Below are 16,073 nucleotides of genomic sequence, written 5' to 3'. Positions count from 1 at the left end.
TCATCTATTCATTTAATAATCATTATTAATACATTTTTATTTTTTTGTTTGTTTTCATCTATTAATTAATGAAATTTAAAATATACATGTTTTTTTTGTTTGCTTTTCATCTATTAATCTATAGAATTTAAAACCTACTGTTTGATTTTCATCTATTAATCTATAGAATTTAAAACCTACTAAAAATTAGAGTTTGTTAAAATATACATGTTTTTTGTTCGTTTGTTATCAGCGATTAATATATTATAAAATAAATTGCAGAAAATATAATTTAGTCATCACTATATTTTTAAAATATATATATATCTTTAATGAAATTTAAATTAAATACAATAATAATGAAATTTGCATTTTTGTTTAATTTATATTTTTTATTAATTAATGAATTTTAAAATATATCGAATAAAAATGAAATTTACACTATTATTCAAAATTTTATAGTTCTCCAATTTTTGGTAGGTTTTATGTGAAACAGTTTCATTGTTATATAGTCCTGAGAGGGGCTGACCCAATCATTTCAGGAGTTAATGAAACAATCTCATAGAGTTTCTGTGTCAATTTTATTTTTAACTTAAATAAATTATCATATATGAATAACGTAAATAATAATAATTAATATATTTCTCTTAGCTTGTTTGTTTTTTTTCATCAATTATTAATATATTTTAAAATAAATTGAAGAAAAATAAAATTTAGCCACCAGTTTTTAGAATGAAATTTAAATTAAGTTTTCATTTTTTGGAATGAAATTTACATATAATTTTTTTTAAAAAAATTATATCGAATAAAAATGAAGTTTACACTATTGTTCAAAATTTTATAGTTCTCCAATTTTTAGTAGATTTTATGTGAAACAATTTCATTGTTATATAGTCTTGAGAGGGGCTGACCCAGTCATTTTCGGACTGAAAAATAAATTTTTTCATGATTCAAGTCGGATATGAGACATGTTTCACAAAATTTACTCGTGAAACAATCTCATAGGAGTTTCTGTGTCAATTTTATTTTTAACTTAAATAAATTATCATTTATGAATAACGTAAATAATAATAATTAATATATTTCTCTTCGCTTGTTTTTTTTCCATATATTATTTAATATATTTTTAAATAAATTGAAGAAAAATAAAATTTAGTTACCAATTTTTAGAATGAAATTTAAACTAAGTCTTCATTTTTCAGAATGAAATTTACACATCATTTTTTTTAAAAAAATTATATCTTAAATAAAATTTAAAATAATAATAGTAATAATAATAAATACATGTTCTATTGTTTGTTTTTTCCCAACTATTAATTAATTGTAAATAAAATTAAAAAATGAAATTTAGCCACCATTTTTTGAAATAAAATTTATACTTTATTTGTTTTAAAAAATATATATTTAATAGAATTTAAATGAATAGAAGAATAATAAAATTTGCAATATATTTTCACAGATTGAATTATATCCTTATTTTAAAAATAATTCTTTCTGTTTGACTTTTTTTTATTTGTGAACTCTATCTTTATTTATTTTTTTCCCTTTATTTGATTTTTTTACATTAATTAATGCATTTAAAATAAATCGAATGAAAATTAAGTATACACACACCCTTGTTCAAATTTTTATAGTTATACGATTTTTGAATTGGTTTTCTGTGAGCCGGTCTCATGGATATACCCTTCAAATGGGTCAACCGGTCAATTTTCAGAGTTAAAAACAATGATTTTTCATTATTAGAGTATGATATGAAACATGTTTCATAAAATTGACCCGTGAAACAGTCTCGTAGGAGTTTTTATGCAATTTTAAATTTTAATTTGAGTAAATTAACATCCATTAATAATGTAAATAATACACGACTAATAAGTTTGAAAACTCTTATAAAATTGTGTGAATTTACATATATTTCCTTATTTTCGTTAAATAATATTAATAAATACATGTCTTTTTTTGTTCGTTTTCAGGTATTAATGAATTTTATAATAATTGAATAAAAATAAAATTTTATTTTTGGAATGAAATTTACAGGTTTTTTCAATATATATATATATATATATATATATATATATATATATATATATATATCTTTAATGAAATTTAAAATAAGCGACACAATGTCAGCAGCTTAACTCACGAAAATTCCCAGAAGTTTACTCATCCCAGTACTACCCTCACTCTTGCCACGCTTAACCCAACAAAACAGAATGATGGTGAAATATTTATCTTTTAGTTCGAATGTTTCTTAATATTTATGTCAAAAGTTATATTTGTTACCCACGACACAATATTTATTTCTTATAATTGTGATTTATCGTGCAAAGCCTTATACTAAGCTAATAGTGAACATAATGAGGATTGCATTGACGTGGCTGTCAATTTTCCAAATCGTTAAATGCTATGCATGACAAACACAAATAATTGTTTGGTACCATAAAAAAACACTTCAAAAGAATCAAAATAAGTTTAAATTAATTTTATGTGTAATAATTACTTTTATATACATCAAAGAGATAAAAAAAAATAAATAAAAATGAATTCAAATTGTTTTTATGTAAAACAAATTACTTTACATCTACAGTTACTTAAAATGATTTATAAGATTTTTAAAATTTTCTTATGTTTTTTTTTTAAAAAAAATCTCGAAAATAATTTTTTTTAAAAATAATACAATTATCTTCATGTTTTATGCTCTGTCAAATTTTCATCGATGAATACTTGTAGAACTTGTAACTTTTTTTATGACATTATTTATGTATAAAACTTTATAACTTCAAAATATATCATGAGAAATTTAAAAATTTTGGTTCTTATTATTTTGAATAGTCATGTCGAATATGGTTCTGATTATGGATCATATTAATAAATATTTTTATATTTTGACATAATATTGCAACATTATATAATTATATGTATATCAAACTTAAAACAACTCAATTATATTAATATTCAAGAACTCAGCCAAAAATAAATGCTGAACTTTATCGATGTATCGTAGATTTAATTAATTGTTAAAAAATAAAAGATAGTGTGAGAATTGTTCTCCTCATATCATCTTTGTATATTCCACACGTTCAACGCACGTGCATATATTCTAGTATATATATATTTACGCGTACACCTACCACTCATAGCCTTTGATGTTGACTTCCTGTCAAGCCACCCTACATCTGATAGCTTTTCTGACTACGCCAAACCCCTGTAGATCTGATAGATAAGATAGCACTCGAAGTGCGGCACTGTTATCGAGGTAGCCCGGGTAGAATGCCTCCCGGAAGCTTATATGAGAGCCCGGGCTTCTGGTTGCCCGGAGAGTTGAGCCTGAGCTTGCATCTGCCCGGCTTCAGAAGAATCCATCATGCATAATGACCATGATTTGGGAATCCATTTGTTATCCCGGGTCATTCATGACCCGAGCTCTTAATTATTAGGGTATCATCATATATATATATATATATATATATATATATATATATATATATATATATATTTGAGAAATAAGCTTTTCGAGGATATCTTAACTGAAACCAAACTTTAGGAAAAGATTTTTGGATGTGCTTGACGGTCTTAATCTTACAGTGCATCAAACTATTGTCAAATCGTGGCTTCGGTTGTTCAGGATCATGATAAACTTCGGAAGTTGCATCTGAAAACGCACTTCCTAAACAAACGACAAAGGCTGCGTGCTGATTTCTAAGAGGGAAACATCCAATCGAGAGTATCACCGTAGTTTCTGACGTACGCATTTGTATAACTTGATTTTTGTAACGAAACAAAAACGATTAAGACTATATATGGTTAAAAAAATGATTATATATATATATAAAAGGAAAAGTCGAAATGGAAAGGGAAAAAAGACAAATTTGGGGTTAAAATAAATAAATGATAAAAGACGGGAAAAAAAGAAGAGAAAAATGACCATAACAACCGTACCAATTTGGTCGGTCCAGTAGCCTCCCCTTAATATATAATACAGACACATGATTCTCGCCATATCTGTCGATGATTCGTAATTTTTTTTCGAAAAATATGTAATTTTCGTTCTGTTTGTTCTTCTTATAGTTTTGAGTCCACTATATTCCAAATTGTGTCTAATTATTCATTATTTTTTTAAAAATTTTGGCCATTTACAGTCATTCATGGGAAGTACTGATGTGCCAGTATATGCGTAAGATCTATGTCAGTGTTAGATCGGTGTGAGCTAAATAAATAATAATAATAAAAATTGATTGAAATTTGGGAACCTAGACTATCAAAAGTCAAAACTACAAAAAAGTAAATAAACATGACTAAAATTACAGCTTTAATTTTTTTTATACAATTGTATGTATTGGTGCCTTTTTTTTTTTTGCATGTCATAAATTAAATGTATACTCAAATTATTAGTTTGATTTTAAGCTTATTATATACGGTTATTCGTTACCAGATGCCAGATACATCATATATAATATATGAAATTAATTAACTATTGATTTAACAAAAATCTATATAATATATGAAATTAATTAACTATTGATTTAACAAAAATCCACATCATCACATATGATTATATTATATAGATAGAGAGGTCACATGAGTATTGAGTGGTCGACCTCATGATCACACGAAGAATATCATATCCATTTGTAAATTTTTCATTAAGAAGTATCCATCCCTTTCGTGATATTACGTGTGTGTGTGTGTGTGTGTGTATATATATATAGAATATGTTTCGGCATGTGCCTGAAAATTGCGTCGTGTTAGACCCAGATAGGAACCCCAACTAGCTATTTTTTCCGTTGATATCAGTCTATTACAAGAACTGAATTTACAAATAAAAATATCTGCTCTACCAGTTTGCATGTCACATCGGTCATTGAATTATTATTACTCGGGACGAAGCCAACAACATCTATAATTTTTTCTTGACCTCTGACTATTATGTGCAACTTAGCTACAAATACCTTAATTATCTCTTGCCCAAATAATTCAAAACGAGAAATTCTGCTTATGGTCGAAATATTTATATTTAAGATCATCCACCGCCGTAATAAATTACTCTAGAACTATAGCTCTTTTTTTAAAAATTTATGTAAAAAGAAAGAAAAGCTAATATTATACAAATAATACATAATCATGCCAACGCCACTTGAAATATAATTTAATCCCCACCAAATAATTAAGTAAAGAGTATCCAAGGAAGCACAGCGTTCTTTGCACCCTAAGAAACACAACATCCTTTGGATTTCGAAAGAGAAAGAAAAAGTAAAAATGAAAAGTCGTTTTCGTTGGACGCTGCCCCTTTTGTTGACCAATTTATTGCATAGATCGCTTTTATATATTTGCTGCTGGATCCTGTGAATACAATATTAAAACAAAAAAGAATTTAATTAATTATGAATTTCTTTTCAAGTCGAGAACACTTAGCAGCACATGTAAAGTTCGTTTCTTCGCAAAAGAGAGAATATATTTTAACACTAATATGTACGGATACTATTAGCTGGCAAGAAAAAAATTAAAAAATGATTTAGTACAGTATAATAATCTATATAATTAATGGTAAAACTTTAATTTTTTTTAATGATGACCGTAGTCACTACCATGAGTAAATTACGAACTAACACAGTGACATGCAAATCATGTTCACCAAATATACCTTGTACAAAATTACATATTGATATTATTGCTGGTGCATTTATCGCTATAAAAGGACCGTTTAAAACCATTAATTTCAATCATTTCAAAATCCACTCCCACGTATGTTAAACTAAACCATGTCTGTTACAGGCTATTCAGTACCCTCAGGATTCGAAAAGATTTCACTCCAGTGGAGGAATTATTCCGGGGAGCTCGATGTTTTCGAGGCGACTCAGTACTTCTCCGGCGCCAATGAAGCTCCAGGTTACGTTTCTCCAAATCTTGGGCAGAATCCCATAAAAACTGTTAGACGGATGAGTCTAGACTTGCCGAAAAGCAATATAATTTCTGCACAGATCAATCAGATTCCCGAAAAGCAAATATTGAAAGATAACAAGAAATACAAGCAGCCAAGCTCTCCAGGAGCAAGGATTGCTAGTTTTTTGAACTCTTTATTCAATCAAAAATCTGCAAAGAAGAAGAAACTGATATCTGGTCGCACCAATAACGATCCTGAAGTAGAAAACACTGGTGAGCAGAGGAGAAGAAGAAGCGGTATCAGCCATTTTCCCGTCACGAATTCTGCTGCTGATTCGAAATCTATTTATTCAACTTCAAGTTCCGGTTTCACAACTCCTCATATTTATGCAAACACTCCCACAAAATTATACAAAGAATTCAGAAGCTTTTCTGAGCCCCTTCAGCATGTAATTTCTGGGCCGAAATCCGGTGAAAATTTCATGCCGGGTTCCTTAAAAAATGAGGAGTATGATGTTAAAACAAACACGGATTATGCCTGGTCGGATGAGAAACTGATCAGTTTCAGAAACGGATCTTCCGCAAAAGTTGTAAGCAACGGGAGCTCCGAATTTGCAGATCAGAAGAAATGTTCCACGAATTATTGGGTTGAAAATTATCCATCCGACGTACAGGAATTCCGAAAATTCAGCCATGGTGGAGACAGTGATTCAAGTTCTGATCTGTTTGATTTACCAAATTACGATTTGGATATTTGTTCGAGCACTGGTTTGCCTGTTTATGAAACAACTCAAATGGATATGGTCAAGAAAAGTGTTTTAATTTCCAGCACTGCAACAGTGTAACTATTTGGATTATTGTTATAATTACTGATTGATAATTATATTAATCGTTGGTCCTTATAATTAATTCCTTTCTTTATCATGCTCGAGTGTGGGGAATTTTTGTTTAATTTAATTTTGTATAGACAAGGACGCATTTGCGTTTAAGTTTTCTTATTTTGATATTATTATTATTAGCATTTATATTGGTCTACGATGCGAAATGTCTATTAATTGTGTTTTCAACTTTTTTTTAACCTTTGTACTTTTAATTTATTTGATTGATTCTAATTTCTCAAGTTTGAGACGATGTCTCATGTTCGAGACTCAATTGTAACAAAAATCTTCCCCAACTGGAAAAAAAATTATGGTTTTAGGAAAATAGGAAATTACTTACATGTCTTAGCTTGTTGGATGTCGTATCGTCCATATGTATGATTTAAAGTTTTAATCATAAAAAAGCGAATCTGTTAATTCTAATATATAGTACTTGAATAAAAACGTGGTTTAATAAATATGATGTTTGAAATTTGTACGACATGGAATTTGTCAAGAAATAGGAAAGAAACTTAATTACGGTGACCACTTATTGGAGAAATGTTAGTTTCGGGTACCACTTTCTACGATGAAAAGTCAAACAATTGTGTAAGGGAGAAAAAGAAATATCACCACACCCTCAGGAGTTGCGATTCAACCTCACACGATCAAATACGAACTTAAAAATAAAACTACTCATCCATCAAGTTGTACTTGAATCAATGATGAATTTGAACTTATTTGTCTTTCTTGGCGGATGAACAAAATTAGAGTGAATTTGAAATTCTCTATATCAACGTATCTAATTTTCGATAGTAACTGTAACAAATTTCAATTACACTTAAGATAAGTGTCATTCGAAATCCATGGATGGAATTTATCTCCAAATCAAATTCATCAATCAAAGCACAACCTCGAAGAATTCAAAGCTACACTCTAAGAATGTGACCGAGAAATCTCCGCCATTAATCTTCGAGCTCAAGCTAGCTATGATTATTGATAAAGCCAACTACGTGAGGATTGAATTTTACTGATTTCCAAATAAATAATTTTAATATTCGAGGGGCATAGTATGTGTAGTCGCATATACTAATGCATAGTTTGGTACACATGATAGGATAAACATGTGATATATAATATAAGGATAAATTAAAGATAAATAAGATCTAGGATATTATATTTAATATTTGGTATGATTTTAATAAGAGTGATTAAATTTATATATTAGATTGTAATGACAAAATTAACACTATCATAATAAATTTAATAATTTCAAAGTTGTTGCTTGATTTATAAATAAAAATATTTATTTGATTTTAATTTATACCTACTAGCATAGATTTATAAAAATCATTTATAAATTGAGGGCAATTAAGTCATTTGTAGTGTATTTTATCATTAAATTAAAATTATCACACCTAATAGAAGAGACATTTTATCTTTCTAAAAAATTATTTATCAAAGGCCCATGATATTATTATGGGTTTTTTAAAAAGGTACCAAACATGGGATAAGGAGGATTATTTATCAATCTCTCCCTTATTCCATGTACCAAACTATGCCTAAATGTATAATAAATAAATGTTGAAAAAAAGGTAAATAACAAGGGCGTGTATGAAATCACAAGCCTATGATTAAATATGTATTCTTCACAACACAATTAAGTCCAGCTAGCGCATGTATTAATTAACCCATAAATATTTGTGGACTGGACCTGAATTAATATAATGTTGGGCTTCCACGCACGTCCATATATTTAATTATTCACCAGAATAATAAATCAACTTGCTTCTCTTTTATTAAAACTAATGAAAATCTAGGGGTGTAATTAGGGCGTATACCGTATATCTCTAAAATTCGTAGATATTGTGAATGATCTACGTATTGACCCATGTTTTGTCACATTAACACTATCGATATTAATATCACATCTGTGTTGAGACGTAGACTATTGAATACACAATCGGGGTACCATCACAAGAGTAACATATTTGTTTACTATGTATAAAAAAAATTATCATTTTCTACTCTGTAGTTTCTTCAGTAGTGAGGATAGAAAAGTAAAGTACTTGTGGTGACCAAATTAATAGTACATATAATATTCCTTAATGCATTCATAAATTTAGATTCCAAAGCACAAATTACATGGGAGAACTCGGGAAAAGTTTAAATTAGAAACTAATTAACTTCCAGGCGGATTTCCCTCCCTCGAGAATTCATTTCTTTTAATCAGTTAAGCCTGCATAAATAATTATAATTAACCAAGAAATGAGCGACGGGACCAAATTGTATATGATTATAACTGTTTCATGATATCGTAAATAAAATTATTGACTACTTACATTGTTACTGCTTGAAATGGAGCCTTGAGGTGTGTTTGGAATGTACCTAGCCCACTGTTACAATATATTTTTTTTATAATACATTTAGACCTAATTTTCAAGATTGATCTTGATCAATTAATGTGCACAAGGGTTGCAGCGTAAAATTCAAAGCGAAATTTTTTTTCTAAAGAAAAGAATAATAAGCAAAATTTTTTAAAAAAAATACAAGAAAAAAATTTCGAATATTAGCATAAGATCGCTGTTAGGGTGTGATTAGATTGATAACTTTGAAATAATGGCCTTCAAATTTATGATTTTAAATTTACTTAATGATTTTAATTTAGATTTTCCATCAAGATAAATATTTCCATAATAATTGTGATATATATCTTGTCATTTGAAATCCAAACTTAAAAGAACTATGAAATCCCTATACCTAAACCAAGCATGATCGTGACAAAAGGGAAACTAAGCTTACATTCTTAGCTGCAGCGCTGAAAGCTTCTCGATGTGGTATCTCTGGATTTGCGGCTTTGATGCGCTGAATTTCCTCTCTGTAGACGTTTATTCGCAGATTTTTGCATAAACATTGAATTGAAAGTGAATCTTATTATTGTTAAATAAACTTATGTATAAGTATAAGAACCCTACTTCATGAATCTATTGTAGGCAGATGGAAGCCTGTGCTTCTTCTCGGGAGCTGAGACAAAGTTATCAAGAAATTTAAACTTAAAACATACTTATAATATATATGGAAATAAAACCAAATGAAACTTTAGAATTATATTTTATTTTTAAACTTGGGATATGACATACGTTTCACCACGAATGGAGCTTTAGGAGATAAGGGCTCGATGAATGTGGATGAGGAAGAAGACGAAGACTGGCCCTTCTTAGATTCCCCACAGAGTGCCTGTTACAAAGAACTAACTAACGTTAGTTGGTTGTGTGTGTGTATGTATTTGTACACACACACACACACACGAACGATACTAATTAGCTGCACGAGAAATCTTTAATAAGCTAGAGCATAATAACAACAAAATGACGGGGAAATCTGCCCCTGAAATAATTTATGTATACATGATTTTTCTCAAGGTACAAGTCCTAACCACGAATGGTGTAAAATTCTCTCTTTAAAATTTAGCCGTCGATCTCCTACGATGAGTAGTTTACCTGGTGAGAAGAAGTTTGATGATCATAACATTGCCCTGGAAGTGGGGGCCTGGTGCTCATAAAAGAAAGATTGCTGCAATGCCCACATTTCACTGTGATAGTATCCAACAACCTCTTGCCTGGGATCCCAACCTATAATAACAATTTTCAATCATGTTAAACATGACAGCGTATTATGTGACAGCCCTAATTTTGGAAGCCAGCATGATTACAAATAGTATTGGATTCAAGGTCTTAAGAAAACTTAATTTCATTGAACAAAGCTAGATGCCCATCAAAGTACCATTTTTATTACTGGATTCAACTGGTCCTGGACGGTTATAATGCTAAGAATGGACCAAAAAATAAACTCATATCTGGATGTGACAATATTGCTTGCTCCAAAAGCCACGAAACATTTCTCTTATATATATAGTATGCTGTACACTATTCCTTAACATCCAATAGAAACTAACTTCTTTGAGATAATAATTGACACCAACCAACTGATGGAGATAGATTGGATTTGATGGAGACTGATGTTTCCCATGAACAGAAGCGAAAACACGTTAAATAAAGGTATAAAAACATATATTCATGCAAATTTTGGGGCTAGTTAGCTGTATATATACGTATATATGTAGGTATCTACCGCAAGAACAGTATTGCAGAAGTTGCATCGGACATAGCAAAGATGTTCAGAGCTGGCTTGAACCAAATCCATGGTGTTTTTGAGAGATGATTCTGTGCTCATTGATGATGAAGAAGATGATGAGGATATATATGCTAAAGTATTTATAGAGTGATAGTGCTCAAGATTTGAGGTTTCATTTGTCACAGCTGGATGGATGGTGTCAAGGAAAAAAAATCTAGGGTTTTTTGTTTTTTTTTAAGCACAAATCTAGGGTTTGTGTAGAGTACTAATTGTACAAGAGCATTTTCTGACTAGCGGACAAATCAGGTGGCACGGTTAATAGAACATATATATATATATATATATATATATAACAGATGAAGAGTCAAGGTTATTCTTATGTTAATTGTTAATCTTAAATATTTTTGTGAACCAGGAATTGGTGTAATATAAGAGATGAACTTCTGTTAGGATTAATCAATATTCCTTTCTTTGTTTTGGCTAGTTTTCCTAATATTGCTGCAGTTATTATAATGATGGTTTCGAATAAAACCATTCTTATTAGTGTTACGATCCTTTTAATGAGTTAATTTGTCACATTCCCGCTCGATCCCATATATTAACCGCAAATTTTGTAATGACTTTTATGTTGGTTCATGCAAATTCCCTAATTAGAACACAAAAAATGATCAGACTAATGATGTATATAGGCAACAACGTAAGTAGTTCTATGCGGCAGGTCAATACTAACTACTCATCCTTCACAAAATAGTAATAACACTAATAATGATAATTATTAAAAAAAATTTATTCGATCATTCCAAAATGCAAGTTTTATTCCTAGAGCGTATAAAATTTTATGATCGATCGTAAGAAGACAACAGGTAGGATACGACATGATGGCCGAGAATTCTTGAAATCCTATGAAATTCAGTCCAATAAACAACAAGGTTTATGGTTCGTACATGAATGTCAGGTTGGTGGTTAAGGTACGGTCTTGCCAATCTCATCAAAGCTCGGAAATTTTCATTGCGCCTCAAAAATTTACTCCCTTCGATAAACAATAATCATTTAATTTTATCACATGCATTTTAGTTGGTGTCAATCTTAAAGTTGCATACTCATATACTACTTGTGACAAATACGATAAATGTTGGTTAGAAATCAGAAATCAAAATCTTGTTTCTTCCTCATAAAATTTTAGTACATATAATTATATATACTGCCAGTAATAGGCTCCTCTATTTTTCGTGCTATTCAGTGGTCCGAAGTTTTCGCTGCGGCTTAATATAATTTAGAACCAAGCTGGGAATACTTAAATTGTGTATATATATATAGTTACATTCAGTACCAATTACTTTATACATTTTGATTGTTTTGTCACACAACACATCAATGGAGGATACTCACACTGCTTGCACATGTCCAACACTAGTTTTCCCTTCACAAATTTAAAATAGACAGGCGGATTAATCTTCTATGCACACATACCGCTTATGTTTAATAAAAAAAATCGAATCTTGGTATTTATAAAATATTGGATAAATATAATTTCGAATCCGGAACATAATTTTTTCTGTACATGGATTTTCTCAAAACTAATCATCCGTTTAGTTAAATTAATTACATCATATATGCTTAACAAAATAACACATTTTTGTTTTCATTTTTTTCTAAAAAAAGAGGATTAATTTTCTGAGTGGGCGAAGAAATTGAAAAAGAGGGTGGTGGAAATTGACAGGAGCGAAATCATGTGTCCCAATCAAACTGATAAATTTAAGATAGGAAAGGGGTTAGTGTCATTTAGTTGATGGGACTTCTCTTTAGATTTCCAAACATAGTAAACTGCCGAATTTCACCACTCCCATTTCACAACTTTCTTTGTTGGTGTAAGCCCACCTTTCCCCTCTTCACTCACCCCACCCGTTTTTGTCTTTTCCCCCAAATTTTAATTTTTGTGATTTAAGAATATTTAATATTTTTGGCCGTATATACAATATTTGATATCCGGTTTTTTTAAACAGAAAGAAAATAACCAAGATTTCCAAATCAAGAATCTTTTATACATTGATTAATTTCGATATTAGATTTGAAAATGAAGCATGGATATGAATTATACATAATTAACCAGTCAACGTGTTAAATTCTTGCAGAAGACAATTGATAGATGGTGTGAGTTCGTGCAGAGGGGCAGCCCTTCTCTCCACGCTTCTCATATAATTTATATGGATTTGGACATAATCATTTGAACTATGCTTTCTCTGTTCCTTAGCTACTTTAGGAACCTTGGATTAGACACCTCCATCAGTCTCTCTTCTCACACACATACGTTTTTTTTTTTTTGTCTCGCAATGAATTCTAGATGCTAGATTCATCTATATATATATATATATGTATGAATTCATTGCGAGTACGGATGTAAATGAATCAAACTGTTTGCGAGTTATTCGGAGCTCGGCTCGATAAAAAACTCGTTTGAGTTTGTTAATCATATCAAACCAAACTCAAGCTCGAATTCGAGCTCAAAAAATTAATCAAACCAAGCTCGAACTTAAGGATATTCGGATCGTGAGCTCACAAACATGTTTGATAATAGGATTGCAAGCTCGAGCTCGAGCTCTGCTTGTTTAGGTGGCTAGTAAGCTCGAGCTCGACTCGTTGGCTCGTTAGCTCGAACTTGGCTCATTTGTTGAGTTGACAAATAAAAATATTAGTACTAATATCAATAAAAGGAATTGAAGTATTAAAAGAGTGAAATTATTGCAATGTTATTTATATGATGATATTAGTATATGACGAATATTTGTTATATGGATGCTAGATGTATTATTTCCGAATGTTCAATAATATACTGAGTTTATGTTTTTTTTAGTTGTTATTTTTGTTGTTTTGGTTATTTATTAATGAATTTATATTTTTATGTGTGATTTAAAATTAGATCATAGATATATTTATTTTTTAACAAGCTCGAATCAAGCTCAAACTCGAGCTCAATTCTATGCTTTACGAGCTTATAAAAAACGAGCCGAGCTCAAGCCATGCTTTGTTAAACATGAAAAACGAGCTATTATTGAATTAAGCTCGAGCTCGGCTTGATTAACATGATAAACGAGCTTTTCTGAGCTTTTCTCAAGCTTAGTAATTTCAAGACAAACTGAGCTCGAGCCTGATAATAGAAGTTCGAATCGAGCTCATGCCTCAAACAATCTTAAACGAGTCAAGCTCAAGTCTGATACTGTTTAATTTGGTTTGGATCGTTTACATCCCTAATTGCGAGTATATATATGTGTGTGTGTGTTCTAAAAGGCGCCGCCCAAGACAAAATAGATGGAGTATAGACGCTTAGCAGTGATCCATCACTCAAATTTTTAGAAAGACGATGTCTCTAGGTGCTGTTGAAAAAATCGGTCCACTATGATGCCTAATCATTGCCTAATTTTATATATACAGCTTTTAAATTTTGTCAAAAAAATTGTCTATACATAATTTTCAATCAATTTGTATCGGACAAAGAAGATGAATATGTTATTGATTTTGAGTTTTTAATCCGATATAGATAAATTATTGGAGAAATATGTAGATGAACAAGAAGACCAAGATATTTAGATAAAAAGAAAAGCCGCCTAGGTGCTAGGAGGTGGTTGGTCGCTCGCCTACCTTTTTTATAACACTGAGCCAAAAACATGATAATCACATATGTTCAAGGTTAATTTTATATTGGCAATGACTTGTACAATAACGAACCTAAGTGCACTATGAATATTGATCGTAAATTTTCAAATGAATATAGACACATAATTTTTCCACAAATTATTTAATAACAAATATTATTCCATATCTTATCTATCATTTTCAACAATCATGATTTAGTTTCTCCAATCATTTTCTCGTAATGTATATATTAATTTTAAAATTAGTGATATAATTACATGATATAAAAAATAGGAGAATATGCATGAAAATTACGAGAGCAAATAATATATTACGAAAAAAAACTCCTTCAAGGTAATATATGTAGATATATATTTTATTGGAGAGGCAAAAAAATTCAGAATAACTCATCATCGAAAAAGTCTGAATAATAATTGTATTTTATTCTTTTTTAAAAAAACTTAATAAGAAACATCCTAATCTTTATGTACAAATATTGATATTTCAAAAGTTATTAAAAATTTCGTTTTAGATTTAAGTCATGACATCATAAAATATGAAAAAAGTGCATATATTCACATATATATTTTGCGTGTGTGCATGTACACACACAAAATATATGTAATCATTTAAAAATAATAAATAGTAAAAAAAATTTTTGTATAATGTCAAATATTAAAAAGAATTAAGCTGTTGTCACGACATTTTTTTAATTAAATTTACTACTTTAAAAACTCCACATAATAGTTAAAATTATGCGAAGAGATGCAAAAACACTTTTTAAGTAATGAATAATATCAAATATTATAAAAATAATTAAGAATTAGAAAGAAAAATAACAAGAGATTTTGAAATTTTCAATTATAATTTAGAATTTATGATTCATAGTTTGAAAAAAAAAATTATTTTGTTTACAGAGATATTTTGTCAAAGAAAGTTTTCAAGAAATAAAGTGTTCTTGAATAATTTCTTTTAATTGTTTGATTTAATTTATTTAAGGAAATTCCAAATTCAAATCTTATTAATTTAGTTAAATTAATGTAATATTAATTGAGTTATATATAAATAAATCTTGTAGAATAGAGCGTTTGTTACTCTATTAAAAGTTATAAGTTGTGGTAACAATGCTTAAACGTTAACTTGAACATTTTAAAATCGTACAATAAGTCAATCATTGATCAAACAAAGATAATTATTGAACATCAATAATCTCTCATATAACAATTGTACTATTTACAATAAATGAAAAACGAACTCGTGACATTGTCTTTGATACAAATTGTAGAACCAGACATTTGTCGTTATACCAAAAATTATAGATGATGGTAATAGTACAACTTAAATATTTTAAACGGTATAAAAGATCAATCTTTATTGTTCGAACTATGTATCTAGCAAAGACAATTATTGGACTTCCAACAATCTCACATCCAATAATTATACTTCTTGCAATGCACGATAATCGAATCCACGAGTTGCTATGATATATATAAGTTGTAGGATTGCACTTGTCACGCCCCGAGCCCGTGATTGCACTTATCACGCCCTGAGCCCGTGACTGCACAATGAGCCCCTTCTTCACAGCGCTTGCCGCTT

The 16,073-nt window shown here is 29.6% G+C and overlaps 2 protein-coding genes across 2 annotated transcripts; one reads left to right on the top strand and one right to left on the bottom strand.

The window, feature by feature from the left end:
• The first annotated feature begins 5,653 nt into the window (after positions 1 to 5,653).
• LOC142552645 (protein BIG GRAIN 1-like E) lies at positions 5,654 to 6,827 on the top strand. The gene has a single exon (XM_075662394.1). The coding sequence runs from the start codon at positions 5,736 to 5,738 to the stop codon at positions 6,699 to 6,701; it is 966 nt and encodes a 321-aa protein (XP_075518509.1). The 5' UTR covers positions 5,654 to 5,735; the 3' UTR covers positions 6,702 to 6,827.
• Positions 6,828 to 8,788: 1,961 nt separating this feature from the next.
• On the bottom strand, positions 8,789 to 11,116 carry LOC142554369 (protein DROOPING LEAF). The gene is made up of 7 exons (XM_075665038.1): positions 10,845 to 11,116; positions 10,214 to 10,345; positions 9,854 to 9,950; positions 9,689 to 9,737; positions 9,516 to 9,591; positions 9,056 to 9,109; positions 8,789 to 8,952 (listed from the first exon to the last, which is right to left on the bottom strand). Exons 1-7 carry the CDS (start codon positions 10,944 to 10,946, stop codon positions 8,947 to 8,949), a joined length of 516 nt encoding a protein of 171 aa, XP_075521153.1. The 5' UTR covers positions 10,947 to 11,116; the 3' UTR covers positions 8,789 to 8,946.
• Positions 11,117 to 16,073: the final 4,957 nt, after the last annotated feature.

This window comes from Primulina tabacum, chromosome 8 (genome assembly GCF_025594145.1).
Source record: "Primulina tabacum isolate GXHZ01 chromosome 8, ASM2559414v2, whole genome shotgun sequence".
In the NCBI taxonomy this organism is placed as follows: domain Eukaryota; kingdom Viridiplantae; phylum Streptophyta; class Magnoliopsida; order Lamiales; family Gesneriaceae; genus Primulina; species Primulina tabacum.
Note: the sequence above shows the minus strand (reverse complement) of the source record. Positions and strands in the feature narration are given on the sequence as shown.